The 15924-nt window shown below is 42.0% G+C and overlaps 1 protein-coding gene across 1 annotated transcript in view; it reads left to right on the top strand.

Annotated features, from left to right (window-relative positions):
- The window catches only part of TOX3 (TOX high mobility group box family member 3), a 204679-nt gene that overhangs the window by 160312 nt on the left and 28443 nt on the right, over positions 1–15924 (top strand). The window contains exons 5-6 of the mRNA XM_078669357.1: positions 6863–7132; positions 9978–10205. Of these exons, the coding sequence (XP_078525483.1) occupies positions 6863–7132; positions 9978–10205 (498 nt within the window). The remainder of the gene's footprint in view (positions 1–6862; positions 7133–9977; positions 10206–15924) is intronic.

The raw sequence follows: 15924 nt of genomic DNA, 5'->3' as shown, positions 1-15924 counted from the left end.
GTGCATTGTAAAAAGAGGAAGAATAAAGGCCAGGAAGAACACATGTACTTGGTCCATGCATCAGGAGGAGCCAACACAAGAAAGAAAGGGAAGCCTACGGGGGCTAAGCAATTGCAAGATTGCAAATAAGTGTGGCAACAAAACCAACTAATGTTATACTCTAGGTGGGTTGTAAGCCCTCTTAATTGTAGTTATAACATCTTTCAGCAGAGCATGTTCGCTGTGCAGGCGAGCCCTTAAAAAACAAGTGACAGAGGTATCCTTTTAAAATGCACTACTTGGCAGGCTGTAATATCATTGTCCATTATAATTCATAATAAAAAAATTTATTCTTTCACATCTGGACACACAGCAAAGCGAAAGGCAATCATGTTGTATTGTATCGTGGTCTTTTGTTGAACACTTACTCCCCCTATGTGGTGTGCTGCAGTGTTTACCCACAGTGAGCATGCAACACCTTGTGGTATGTGTAGTTGGAAGGGTGTTGTCTTTGCTTTGAGCCTATGTGGAAGTGTTCCCATGGCTGTGCACGAGAACCACTGAAGTGCGATTATCATGAAATGGGATGGAATACCTGGTAGTGTGATAAAGTGCACCTTGTTCCACTCAGTGGAAGACTGATGTGCAGTGAGGAAGAGGCAAGTCTTGGAGACCCCAAAAATATATGTATTGTTTATTGGGAGGCTATTGCCACAGTTGTGGGCATGCTTCATAGAGCTGTTCCTAACCCTGTGTCATATTATTTGTGACACAGACTGCTTTAGTGCAAATAGGAATGACTGTTCCTTTGCCAGTAGATGCAACATTCTCAGTTCAAGTGCATTGTGCTGCCCCAGTTGGCACGACTGTACTAATATTCTTGGCAGAGGGGAGTCTGAGAAGGAGGTTTGTAGAGAAGGTGACACAATGTTAGTTACCTTTTTAGTTTAATTAATAGATTTAGGATTATTCTCCTTGGGTATCATTAATAGTACTTCATATAGGATGTTGAACAGCTTTATTAAAATGAATGTGCCTGTACATATGGGAGGAGTGTAGGAAGTCAAATATTGGGAAAAACTGTTCCTGCTTGCTGCACAAATGGGCGACCAGGAGTTGTGAAGAAAAGCAAATAGGATCTATAAATGAAGACATGTAACTTATAGTGTCCTATTTCATTGTTATATAGTCAGGTTTTTTTTCAGTAATGGAAGAGTGCATATACAAATTCAAATTTCCAAAATATTAACATATATCATTTCATGGAAAATGAAGTGTGTGAATATAATATTCAAAAGGTTTATGACATTAACATTTTGAATCATAATGACAAACAAAAGTATTGGGAAAAGTTGGAAGATTTTTTTTTTTTGCTTTAAAGTATAGGGTTAATGTTGATCATCTGAATGGAAGTGGACTTGTGCCCAACTGTACTGTCCCGAATACTGATACTGCCTTCAATTGATCAATGGAACAAAAGGTCTGCACTGGTGTATGAGTAGAGAGCTACTGGATTGAAGCATGTGGTGGTCCCAAACAAATACAGAAAAGGTTGTCTCCTATCAGCGGACTGAAGGGGGAATCCTCATCCGGCAGAGGCGCAGCTACACAGCTAATTTAGAGATCGAAATTTGCATGAATGATTGGCAACATATTGATACAAGCTGGGCAAGGGACATCTCTGCTTGTGTACCTGAATGAGAGGCAAAAAGGGGGCAGTGAGGAGGTTTTGGGAATGTGCTGCAACTTGTTGCAATGTTAATGTACACTCTTATTAGTAAAACCAATAGAATGGGTTTAAAAAAAAGCAGCAGAACCCCAAGATAAAACTTGAAAGACCCAGACCCTAAATTACACTTGGTTCCTGGAAAATGACTATAAGAAGGGGAGGTGGAGGTCCCAATGATTGTCATCTGCCGAACAGTCAGACAGGCTGTGTGAGGATGGGAAGCTCTGCAAGAACTTCTGCCTTTGACAAGGATTGGGGATAAGGCCTGCGGGTTTCTCTGTTGTCTGAGGGGACATCATTCAGGGGAACCAAGGCCACCTACTCAGGAGCCTAGTGCACCAGCATCTGTCTCCTTGTCAAGACCAGTGTGCCCTGTAAGGAGAGTAGAGTATTTGAGGAAGCAAGGTCCAGTGGAATCCTTGCACAAGATGTGAGGAAATGGCTACTACATTGATCATGTCATTCCCCATGTGCCAGCTTGAGTCAGCGACTCCTGTATACCATGAGAGGGCAGCCATGAATATACCCTTGTAAGCATTGCAATGGGGTAAGTGCAGAAGCCTGCATGGCACTGTTGTGGTGACCCCTGTGTGCCAGGAGAGGTTGCAATGGAAAAGACTGCCTTGCAGAGAAGGGCCAAAGCTTGTGCAACACAATAGCTGCAACCCAATATGCCAGGGGGGGTCACCGTGGTAAGGTCTGCTGTGCGGTCAAGGCTGAAACCTTGTGTGGCTGTGGCGCGGACACCCCGTATGCCAGAAGGGGCTTCAGGGATAATTGTACCATGTGCTTCTGGTAGGAGCCTGCAAACTTTGAGCAGTAGTGACTTAAATCACCGGTAGCAATGAGGACTACATCTGACCTGACCCAATAGATCGAGTGAGGATGCCGTGGAGGCATCGCCACCTCCGTGGGATAGAGATCAGGAGCATTGGAATCAGCCCCCCCTTTATTTAAGAGTGTGGACACTTTCCCTGCAGAAGGAGCATGGAATCAGCTCGGATCACTGCAGGAGCAAACAGCGTAAGCTTAGAGCAGAGCTTGTGCCTGCCCAGTGCTCTTGCGATGCTCGAGAACAGCTGACTCACCTTAGCAGGAGCGCAGCTGTTAAGAATGCCTTTAGACGGGGGCACACTTCAAGACGCTTAATGCTACCTCTCTGCCAGAGCAAGTACGACTTGTTACTGGCTTACCACTCCCCAGGGGACACACTGCTAAAAGTGATGCGACCTTGAGACACTTTTGACTGTAATCAAAGAGTCAGCATGGACCCTTGAGTTAAGGACTACTAGTGAGCATTCCCTGGATGTGGCCAACAGTGAATTTTAATGAACCATGATCACATTACCAGAAGGGGTGGGACAGGGACATGCCAATGAAACACTAGAGCCTCAACCTCAAGGGGAAAATGGGAGGTTGTCTGGGAATGCTCTAACTTTCCACTGAATGAGTAGAATTAGAAATAAAATACATATTTTGTTAAGAAATTATTTGGCTGGATATTGTTATATTACTGCTGCTGCATGCTGTTTGAGGTATGAGCCATACTCACTGAACTCTATCCACAACTTTCCCCCACCCCCGAGATAGCTTAGACTGCTCTTTCAAGTGCAGAAAGAGGTACTTGGCCTAGTTGCTCTGGATCCAAATTGGGCAGGACTCTGGACATCAGGAGTAAAAGGCCTCAACCACCGTGATTGGGAAGAGTTTCTGGCTAGAGCAGCATTTTTCTAAGCTCAAGAAAGATTTTCTACTTGGAGTGTATAGCATGATGATAAAGTATTTTTAACTTGTTCAGGTAAAGGCTGATTAGGGTCTAGTTGGAAGGGCTCACCTAGTATGCATCTCCTATTATCAAGCAATGTAATCATAATAACAGAATAGTGCTGTCCTAATACCAGTGAGTAGAGCTATCCTAACATTCCATCTGCGTTATACAGAACTGGACAAGTATATAAAGTAAAATCCGTGTCAAGCAGATGAAATAAAAAGTATGCAAGTTCGTTTATCCATGCATTAATGTCCTACATCTAGATATTGTCAGTTGCCTCTTTTGAATGAAATGCCTTACTAGGTTGCATAGCAGAAACTCAAATTATTAGAAAAAATGTCATCCATATTGCAGACTCTTACACCCCATGTGAAAAGAGCTCTGGGGTGGGGGCTGTTATGCCTTCAGTGATTATGATTCCTCACCATAAAGATACTAAGTTCAGCTTCCAAAACACACCGGTTTAAATGCTATAAAATAGAAAGTGGACTAGCTGCCAGATGCCCATAATACTAGCCCCTACATGCAGAATTATGGCTGCTATATAGGAATGGAAATATTTGTACTTTATATAAATGAAATCCTTGGGTCAGACATTGAAGGCAGCTATCACATGATGCACAGTTGGACAGTGAATGCATGATTTAGCGTAACAGCCACACATCATGCACTCATGTTACACCATGCCGTCGGAAAGAATGCAGGTAACAGCATGTAGAGCAGACAAGTCGTAAGCCAGTAGGAGCTCCCACTAGTGCCTGACTCCTTCAGCTTGTGCATGATCATGGAGACATTAAAACAAACAATAGAAAAGAGATCCTCCCTCTTTACGGCAGAGCCAGCCTGGTGATGATCAAGCATGTTTCACCTGCTACATTCAGCTTGCTTGTGACAGTGTGAAGACCTAACTTTTTCATTAGTCATTGCTTTAAAAAAAAAAAATCTATGATAATAGTGCACTCTTGGTTTAAAATAGTGCCTCAAGCACTGCAAGACTAATACTCCATAGAAGGTGGAATGATGTACCAAACAGGCAATAGAGAGCACGAAGTGAGAAAGAAACCCTTTTAGCTGACCAACCCCCTCTTTTTGTATGTTAATGTGGGTTTACAGTCCCTAATTTTTGCCATTTACTCATGTGAAACTGATCAAAAGGACTCCCTGCTTATAGCCGCCGACTTAGTTTAAAACGTACCTTTCTACTATCCTCCTCGTTCCAACCAACAAAAACAAAAAATATCTGGCCTCAGCCATGCCAGAAGTATTTCCGTCTGACTGTACATTACATTCTGGTGGCCTATCTGTTAATTCTAGATCCGTGTACCGGAGTGAATAGTACAGCCAACCTGTTTTACTTGCAGGCACTGTCAACAAGAGAGCATTTCATGCCTTTCAACTGAAAGGTGCCCCAGCTTCCCGGGTGGCCATTTGCCAATGAATATTGGATCCTTCCACTCAGACTAAAAGCAGAATGGCAAGTTTAAGCATGTTCATTCCCCAACCAAGGTGCACAGTATGTGCTTGCAAATAAAGTGTGTTTATGATGTCTCTTGTTGTCTTTCCATTTTAAAGTTGTTAATTTATAATTTTGGAGGTTTCATACAACACATTTACATTTGAATTTTGTCATGAGGGAGAGCGAGAGGGCATGCATCTATTTCACACGGATCTCTCTTTATCTTCAACTGTTTCCTTGTAAAACACAGTGACAGCACTAAGGTGTTGTGGACATTGTAGAATGATGCTTAAGTAATTCTGTCTGTACTAAATATATATAATTCACACAAAATACCATAAGGTCTGTCTAAAGGTCCCCGCACCTTTAAAAATACTTGCACTGTTCTTTGGAATCTAAATTTTTAGCTAAATGTAGACCCCTTTATTAGAGAAACGCATATTAAGTTCTTAAATAGACCACCTTTTTCAGAGTTAAATCTCTTTTATTGCTTGAGCTTAAAGTTTAACAGTTTAAATGTTTTGTATATTATATGGGAAGAAGTGTAATACAAGAAAGCATGTTTCACTTTATTACATCACTTCCTTGCTCTCAGTGCGAGTATCAAAAGCAATATTGTTTAGAAGCAGCCACTCCTGTTACCATACTCATTTGTTTTTTTATTTTACCACCGAGAACCTCTTGCAGGTTGTCTGCATGCTTATATAACCTGTAAGGTGCTTGAAATAATTAAGGTGTTCATAGTCGCCAGAAGTCTTTTGTTAAAATTTGTTTTACCATTCATGTTAAAAGTTTTCGAAACTGAGGCAGTCACCATTTGCTCAGGTGAAATCAAGCTGTTCACTGTGAAACCTCTTGACTGGCTTTAGCGAAACAACCAAACATGTATGGAGCTGCTACTTCTTGCACGTTGGGTTACCAGAACAGAATCTTCCAAATGGGCTTTCACTACGGATCAGTGGTTTCACTGTCAACATCTCCCATTTAAACTCAGCAACTGAAGATCACATGTTCTAACAGTGTATTAAACCTAATCAATCAACTGAACCCTCCTGATTGTAAACACAACTCACTAGAATGCATCAGCCAACACACAATACAAACTTCTCTATCCTAACCAACGTCACATGCATGCCTCCATTTTGCAATCTCCAAAATCAGACTTGATCTTGCAAATGTAGCAAACAATATCTGATCTCCATTTACATTGTACATCATTCTAAATCTTTATAAATGAGACATGCAATGCTCTTACTACACATTTGCATATCTGTTTATGCTATGTAATGGTTATCCTATATGGAGAAATTGTTAGGTGATCTCCACAGAAATAAATATATAAAAATATATGACCCAACATAATTCACTTTTTAATGTGTATTTACCTTCTTATCTTTGATCTCAATTCATCTTCACTTTTTACGAAGGTTCCTCCATTTGTATTGTCCTGATAAAAAGTTTCCCAGTCTCCTTTTGTGTTATAAATCCCTCAGCTCAAGCACATATCGTACATGCCATCTGGGTTTCTCTTGTATTACTAAATATTTGGTTTCTCTACCTGTAGTGCCCATAAGTAATTGCTATTCCTTGGAAAAGCTGCCATCAGGGATCCTGAATCTGCCTAAATATTACCTTATGTACTATGATGACATTTCTCTGAGCATGCTATTTAACACAATGCTTCATTATTTTCTTAAAGTGGGACATTCAGTAAAATATTTAAAGCTTCTCCAATAGATGTTGGTTTAAGATATTGTTGCAAAGTCTCAATTGTGTTCACATAACATTCTTCTAATCCCCTTCCTAGTATGTATTTAAGAATGCTTTGATATCGAATCCCATTTGTTTTGTGTGCTCACTTTCATAAAGATAACCCATATCTTCAAGTGGTACATTTTCATTTAACATTTTAACCTTTTTATTTTAGGATCACCGACAGACGCAAATTTCACAATATCGTCAAGATCAGGCCTTGATAATGAGGTCTATCATCCATATGACTGAAGCTGCTCATGCAGGAATGATGTCACCAAGTCAGCTAACCACCATAAATCAATCTCAGTTGAGTGCACAGTTGGGATTAAATTTAGGAGGATCAAGCGTACCACATACCTCTCCATCACCTCCTGCTAGCAAGTCTGCAACGCCTTCTCCATCCAGTTCAATTAATGAAGAGGATGCAGAGGAATCTAACCGGGTAGGTTAACCCATGGCACAATTTCTGTAGAGTGATGAACAGTCATAAAACAATATAATGTTAGAGTGGGTACTTCAACTGGTCACAGCATTGTACTGCTTGTGTGATATATATTTTAAATGATAGTATTTGATTAATTTTTATTGACAGATCATCCTGGTAATGCATTCCACATTGCTTTCAAGGTACAGAATAAAGTAATGTAGTGCATTTTGTTGTACACATTTTAAGAATGTCTGTTAATATTGCAATATTGCTATTAACACGTCAGTCAGTTCTGTAAATGGTCCTTAAATAGTTAATGTGTCTTTAGATCTGTACATATGGGTGACCAGTAATCTTGTTTTTTTCTAATAGAGTTCCAGTTTCTGCATCTAAATCATCAATTCTTTTTTTATTGAGAAGGTAGAGAAAATAAGAACAAATGTCACACATACATACACGTATTGATCAACCGCTTATACAAAGCATTAATTAAAGGACTGAGCTTGGTCATATGACTCAGCATGTTATACCTTCCATTCGTATATGATTAGTTACATCATTACCTTTAAAGCATATTAATCTATTTGTTAAAAGGGCCCCAGTAGACCACCCCCTTATCTCATTTCTGGTATAGCTTTCTAGCTTCTATAATAATTTTATTTTCAATTCTTGGTATGCATGCTAGCCAACATGTATTCAGAAGTGAGGGGTTTCGAATCTATCCAATATTTGACAGTAACAGGTCAGGCAGCCACTATTGAAATAAAACATAACCCAATAAGAGTCTGTTAGATACTTCCATCATCAAAGCCAGGCATCATATTAAACTTTAAAATGAATAGCGGTTTGTAATATGCAACTTACTTTACAAGCTATAGCAGACCAGTATTTATCTGACTAATGTAGCAAATGCGTGCCAATCATCTGCATCCATGTTGCTGCTTCTAGAGCAGTTACAATCATTTTTCCACTTCCATTTATACTGCTTGATATGCACATAATGCAGCACCTGCACAGTTTGAGACTGTTGAAACTGTTAATTGGCTCCAAATCATAACGTATGTTCTGTCAAGATGTCCACTGATGGCGTCAAATTTAGCTTTCTATGATTGAGTGGATAGATGCTCTTAACTGTCAACCATGGAGTCAACGATTTAAGGCTGTATATTATTCATACTGACACATTTTTGCCTCTTTTGCTTTATTGCTATAAAATGTATCCTATCCATATTCAGATCATTACTATTGATCTTCTGCGAAGAATCTTTTTAGTAAAAGTTTTTTTTTAAACTTTCTATTTAAAGCAAATTAGGTTTGAATATTACTAAAATTGCAGAAAGTACCTTTGTGAAACAACTTTCACAGAGAATGTGAAGCCATGTTACTACCAAACACAGTATACCATGTTAAAGAACATTTCTTGTAAAGATTATTCTTGACCAAGTTGTTTATATCTGCATATTCTCGAGATTTGAACACTTTTTCACCAGGTCTACGATATGTACAATTCTGTCTTCACTACCTTAAATTTTACATGTTTCGTAGTAATTGGGATTGCAAAACATGACCTGAAACCTGAGGCCCCAAATATAGTTGCTACATGGTTGGGCAACTACCTTCACATGATGGGGTAATGAGGGTAGATGTTTATTTGCCACCACTGTCCAAAAGTATAAAAGGGAATTTGGGAAATGACAGCCGCCTTTTAAGATGGACAAATTAAGGAATTTCACAGCTCGGAGAGCTCTTTCATAGCCCCATATAAAGCTACTAATATTGGAGTGAAGATGGCATAAAGAATTTGAAACAAATAATGGAATAGAACAGAAGAGGTATAAAAAATATTAAAAAATAACCATTCTAATGATATTAAATCTACTGATCAGTGAAATCAGTACTTTCTCCCAGTTGTACATGAATAATAAAAGTGAAGTATAGAAGTAATTAAAAGTAATGTACTACTATTTAATATGATGTATTCTATTTATTAATGCAAAATATGTATTAAACTATTTAATAATAAATCAAAATGTATGGCCTGCTTAATATATATTTTTAACATGATACTGTAGTTATATATATTTTGAACCGTTTCATATACATTTTTACCATTAAATTGTAGTTATTTATATTTGTGCCTATGTAAATTATTTTAGTTTAATTTAGCATTATTTCCCACTGGGTTTTAGTTTAAGTTCTTAACACTATTGATTTCTATGGAAGGGTATTGTAGTGCCCGTGGTTGACCACGTGTCGTCTTTACAGGTTTCAGCTCTAAGATGGAGTAATTTACTACTGATTTGGGTCACTTTTTGACTGTAGATACTTTAAAAGTGCAGTTTGTGAATAGACATACTCTTTTGTGGGTGCTAGACATCCCTCCCTAAACTCCTCCCTTAATCTCTCCTTAGTCCTTCCTATTTCCTTCCCTTTCAGTGGTAAATATTCCCCATTTGCCAGCCACTCCTTTCTGTCACTTCCAGAATTACTAATAAAATGTATACTTATGTGTGTGGAGACACAGCATTACAAGGAATTGTATTAGTAGGGCAAATGGTGTGATGCATTCCACAACATCTTTTGACAGTTTTGTGTCACTATTTTTTCTCACATTTGTTAGGTATACATCCAATTGTTTCCACATTGTAGAACATCATTTACCCCAATTTTGCAGCTTAAATAATTAAATGAAGGAATGCATCTCTAGCCCATCTGGCAACCAACAAATAACGTTTCTCGGGACTCACTTTTCCAATTTAATTGCTTTTTTTTAGGTTGTTGAAAAAGCAGAGTCCAAGCAATGAATATTTCTGAAAAGGTATTTTGGTAAGGTTAGTCAACCTGTTTGCTTTCCTTCTAGGGAATTGCTGAAAAAAGAGCTGCTCCAGATTCCGGCAAAAAGCCAAAAACTCCAAAGAAGAAGAAAAAGAAAGATCCCAATGAGCCGCAGAAGCCCGTATCAGCATATGCGCTGTTTTTCAGAGACACACAAGCGGCCATTAAAGGGCAGAATCCTAATGCTACCTTCGGAGAGGTTTCCAAAATAGTTGCATCTATGTGGGATGGTCTGGGAGAGGAACAAAAACAGGTACCTAAAAGAAACGTATGACAAACTTTTTTGATACAATTAGATTCTGTGACTTTGCCAAATACGCATGGGTTGTAGCGTGCACCAGAAGATGAATCCAACAGTATGTCAATTAGTTTGTGCTGATAGGAAATAGTCAGTTATTAAAGCACTTGATTAAACCTCAGTTTATGAAATTGAATTAACCCAATAACATATAGTTGCTATTAAAGCAGCAGGTATGTAGGATTAACGCATGTCATTATTTATGGTATCGTCAGACCTGCCAACTCACATGGTGCTGCCATCTGTTACTTTATTATTTATTTTAAGGTTTTATAGTGCGCGAACCCGACCCGTCAGGGTATCAGAGCGCTTTACAGGTTTGAGGGTGGTCTACAAAGTTTTAGGAAGGGAGGGAAAAATTGGGTAAGATGGGGGGATACATTATACAAGAATTATACAATTTTGAAGCACTCTTTACATGGTACCCAGTGATCAAAGAAGTGTACAGGAAGTGAACTCAGAAATGCCTACACAGTTGGGTTTTTAATTGTAGATAACCTGCACTATTGTGGTCAATTTTAGATTTGTCCCCCTGTTCAGGAGATGTGATGGAGCGCAGTTGTGGCAGGTCGGATATGCAGGTGCTGCAATTGCTCCGAACATTGGGACTGAAGAGATCCTCTGGGGGTGCAGCACCAACTGTGCCACCCCTCAAACCCCTCACCAAGACTATGCAAATTGCCATTTGAGGATGCAGGTCTTGGTGCAGAGAAAATTAACAAATCAACATGGCAAACAGCCCTGAGTGCGATGATCCCATACACTGCACGAAGTATAGGTACGTCACCCCTACTGCAGGCCTGCACTATATCCCATGTGTGGACATATCTGCAGGGGCAGATGTGACCCTGCAATATCTGAAATTGTAAGTGCAAAGGGACGCCATAGAGAGTACATTGGCTGGATACTTGTTATTACGTGTTTCCTAGCTTCATGATGGATTAACTGTACCCTAAGATGTTTGGTACCAACCATCTTGTCTTAATAAATCCTCACTGATGCCAGTTTTGGATTTATTGACAAATGCACACAGGAAACCCTTTAAAAGATCCCCTGAAAGGCTACCAAGCACTGGTTTGATCTCTTACTAGTCATTGCCAGCCTGCCACCACCCGACATGTTTCTGACCTCATGGGGTGAGAGCCCGCACTCTGAGGCCCGAAACAAAGCCTGCACTGGGTGGAGGTGCTGCACTCCTCCTCCAGGCCCGAATGGTCTTCCAGAGCGGGAAGCTTCAAAGGCGGTCCCACCTTTTGAAGGTCAACCAAGGCTTCCACAGATAGTGGGGGATAGCAACGCCCTCGTCTTGCTCCACATTGGGTAATATCATGAGGTATGCCCACATTCAGCCAGCACCACCCCTAAGGTGCGGCAGGTGATGTGGACACTACTTTTCCAAATCCTCCATTTTCAGATGGCAGGAATTCTACTGTGCTGCCTCGCCTTGCCACTGTAATGACTCCAAGAACCCCGGAGCACCTCTCATATTTGACAAATTGTCAAAGAGCCTCCTTTGGAGCCTCCTTAAGAGCAGAGGCCCTGCTCCCCTGTAGCAGCAGGTACTGAAACGTGACTTGCTACTCCCTGTTAACTTTGATGCAGCACCCAGACCAAAAGAGGTACACCAGCTCCAAATGGTCAGATCTGTCCCCCCATCAACTTGGGAGGACACCAGGACCTGCCAGAGCCGTACAGTACCAGAAACACTTCAACCTGCACTGAGACGAAGAGTATACTCCGACTCCAACTGCCCAGGAAGCATGCACCCATTGAGGGACGTCTAAACCCCTCTGACCCACTTAGTGAGTGGCCCAGCTGTCCCAAAATCACCTCTTCAAGCTGCCTGCTCCGGACTGCGAGAACATCTTGACGCAGGCTGACCTCTCTAGTCTGCACCCGACCGGCCTCGGTAACGGTTATCCAGCTGTGCTGCCATGGTACTGAGACCCTTGCATCCTGCTCTCTTGAGTGGGGTCCCTGGGACTTATCTGTAAGTTCCCTTGTCCAGAGCATTTTCAAGTGGCCCCCCTCTTCTGTAGCACTCCAGCTACTAACAACCTCAGCACCCTGCTTCCGGCTGAAACCAGGACTTTCCCAAGAATCCGCTGGTGGAACATTGGACCTGGCCTTGCTAACTAATGAGATCCGAGAGATGAACCTTGAAAGTAGACTGTATAATTCTATATGCATTTTTGTCTTTTTCTTTATTGATTTCAATGGTGTGTAATTGCTCACAAATGTGATTGATTTTCTGAACTCTAAAAATTCATAACTTTAAAAGTACTTATTGTAGAACGAAGTTCATGGTCTGAAAAATTATATAAAAATTGATATTATTTTTGTAAATTGGTCTTGGGTTTATTCTGGAGTGTGTCTCATTGATTGTCTCGGCGGGTACAACAAATGCTCACCCACATTACCCCAAATAGTGTTAGTATTACCTACTTTTGTCTTTGTAAACTAATAAGGAGTTCACTGCTCACAGTATACTTTGGTTTAGTACATTATATAGAGAGCCAGCTCCCTACAACATTCTATTCCTACTCTTTCATATCACACAGTGGAAATTCTCGCCGGGTCTGTGGTAGTGTAGCACATATGAACTCTGGTATGAAAAACCCCCACCTGACTTAAGATTACACCTTGCCCAATGGGAATATTCTCGATGGTAGCAAGCGATGCTTCTTTTCAATAATGCTCTACTAAATGGATCATAAAGAGGGCTCCCAATTTTCTGTTTTTACTGATTCTTACCGATCAATACAGACAAAAAAGTATTTTCCTGGTTGTATTTATTTTTAAATGCAGAAAAATACTGAAAATTGGCCTTCTTTGGATATTTTTTTCTACTGTCAATAATAAGTGCCAGGTAAGTAGATGTACAGATTGCGAGGTAGGGGAAATTAAGTGCAGATCTACAGTTATTTATGCTATTCTAAAATAACACTATTGCACTGTATACTACTGAAACCTTTTGGACATTCAAATCCAAATATACATTTCTCAGTTAAATGTGGAAGGGTGGGGAGTGGCTAGGCGCCTATGTGAGGGGAAGCGGACTCCAGGGTTCCGTCCGTGGCTTCCCCCCGCCCGCAATGATCCTGATGTCCTAATGGGGCCCCTTACCGCACAACTAGTGGCGAAGCACTGGTGCCGGCGCTGTGAGGCTGCAGAAGGGTGACGGTCCCTCTGCTGTGGGGAAAACGTTGATTATATTCCTGACGGCTCTGGGTGCAGGGTGATCAAGATGCCGGCCGGGCCCTGGCGGGGCGGCCTTACCAGCGCACTGACGGTGAGAACTGAGGCTCACTGCGAGCACTGCTTGGAGACCCACCACCTCCACAAAATGGCAGCCGTGGACGGTAATGCTGAGCCCTGATGGCGGCAGTGAGAGGCACCTTGCGGGGGTACGACTTGAAGGTGACCGCTGTAGAACAACCCGCTTTCATCTACCAGCCTGAAGGGAGCTGGGGTGCACACCCAGAGTGCTGTGCTGAGGTACTGGGGAGACGGTGGGTGGTGCTGTACTGGACATGTGCTGTGAGGTACTCTGAACAGGGGCACTGCAGGACGGAGAGCGGCTGGGAGCAAGAGGGTGAGAGCTTACTGGATTAGATTGTAAACTGATTAAGCGGTGCACGAGGGCATCAACGCAGCGGGAAGGCGCTGCTTCACTTGGGTGTCCCTTTGAGGCTGCCTGTGCGGGCGGTCACTGCGAAGAGGTGTTTCCCCGCACCGGTGTTCCATGCCGACAGCCTGTGTGCATGGAAGAGGGCTCTGTAGTCGAACTTGACGCTAACTCCTGGAGTTCTTTGCTGTCACTGCGCCAGAGACCCCCGAGTACCTACGCAGCCACTAACAATGGGAAGGGTGTCCAGAAAGAAAGGGTTCGCAGTGCTGCACTTGGAGGACACAGGCAGCACACTGATGATGAAGAGTAGGTGGCGGCGAGGTGGAAGGATGCTGCCCTTGAGGGCCCCACTCTGGTGGATATCATGCAGGCCTTCACTTCTTCGAGGGAAGCTCTGGAAACAAAGATGGATTCCATAGGGGTGGATCTCAACCTGATGATGGATGACCACCGCAAGCTCAAGGAGTGAGTGAAACTTAACAAGAAGGTCTTGGAGGAAGTCCCGGAGGTGGTTACTGCACTACAGCATTCTCTTAAAATAGTTGAAGCCACGGTCAGGGTGCTGGAGATGAGAGCAGAAGACAGCGAGGGGCTCTCCCCCCAGGAACAACCTGCACATTGTGGGGGTCCCGTAGCGGGAGGAGGGGGATGATGCAGTGTGTTTTATGGAGAACTGGCTTAAAACGACGTGGCTCCGGAGGAGCTCTCCCAATTCTATGCACTCGAACGAGCTCACAGGGTCCCGACTAGACTGCCCAAGCCAGGGGCCCCTCCTCAGCCGATAGTAGTGCGGCTGCTTCACTACAGGGACAGTGATCACCTATTACAACAAGCTCAGGAAAAACGGAATTGCTGATTAGGAGTGCCAGTGATGATTTTTCCGGACTCCACCATCAGTACAGCAGCAAGGTCTCTATACGTGGATGATCTGTTAGTATACACTGATAACCCAGCGGTGGCAATACCTAGGATTGAAGCCTTGTTGGCAGAATTCTGAGACTTTTCAGGATATCTAGCGAACACCTCTAAAACAGAGGTGATGCTCTGGAATATAGATAACTGGGAGGGTAGTGCAAGTCAAGAGTTTAAATACTTGGGTATCACAATCATCAAAGAGATTGAGAAAATCCTGCAGATCAACCAAAACAGGACTATAAAAGAATTTGACCGATTACTAGCCAGGTGGAAAAATCTCCCCCAAACAGTCTATGGCTGGGTCAACCTAGTCAAAATGGTTATTCTCCCTAAACTAACGTAACTCTTTAATGCCATTCCCCTTACCTTTCCAAAATTAGATATCAGTAAAATCCAGAGTAAGATCACAGGTTTTATATGGGCCTATATAGGGACCAGACTGGCTTGGAAGAAGCTTAGGTGTAGGCTGTTTAAGGGGTTTGGCTCTCCCAGGAATATAAAGTGGTACTGTTTTGCCTGCCAATTAAAAAATATCCGGATGATTCTCTTAAAACCAGACGAGTCCACTTGGGGCAGACTTTTAGCAGAGATAAGGCAGGAGGGAGGAGAAGGTTTCCTGTATAAATTCAGAGCACCTAGGTATTTCAAAAAAGTTTGTTTGAAAGTTCTAAAGGATGCCCTCGGTCTGTGGCATAAGGTCAGAACCAGATGGGGGATAGGGTATTACTCTTGAGTATGCCCCAATCTGGGACTCCCCTGGGACACCGGGCTGTCTGAAGGATAGCCTGGCAATATCAATCAAAAGAGCAGGTATCACCATCTGGTCAGATTTGGTGTTTTCTGAGGGGATACATCCATGGGAGGCTTTAAGAGCTAGGATTGGAGGGGGCCTCTCCAGATATAAATATATGCAATCAGTCTCTCACTTTGTTGCCGAGAAGAGGGAAATTCAAGGGATATGGGAGGTTGAAAATTCCTTTAAAGATGTAAATCCTAAACGTAAAGAAATCTCAAAATAGTACAAGATGTTTGTAGAGGCAGAGGATGAGGAACTCCCCCCACCATTACACGGAATCAGGTCCTCTTGGAATGTGACATTGAAGATCTCTCCCTCCCTGAAGCTGCTGT

This window comes from Lissotriton helveticus, chromosome 12 (genome assembly GCF_964261635.1).
Source record: "Lissotriton helveticus chromosome 12, aLisHel1.1, whole genome shotgun sequence".
Lineage (NCBI taxonomy): Eukaryota > Metazoa > Chordata > Amphibia > Caudata > Salamandridae > Lissotriton > Lissotriton helveticus.
This window is presented reverse-complemented; position numbering and strand designations above follow the sequence as displayed.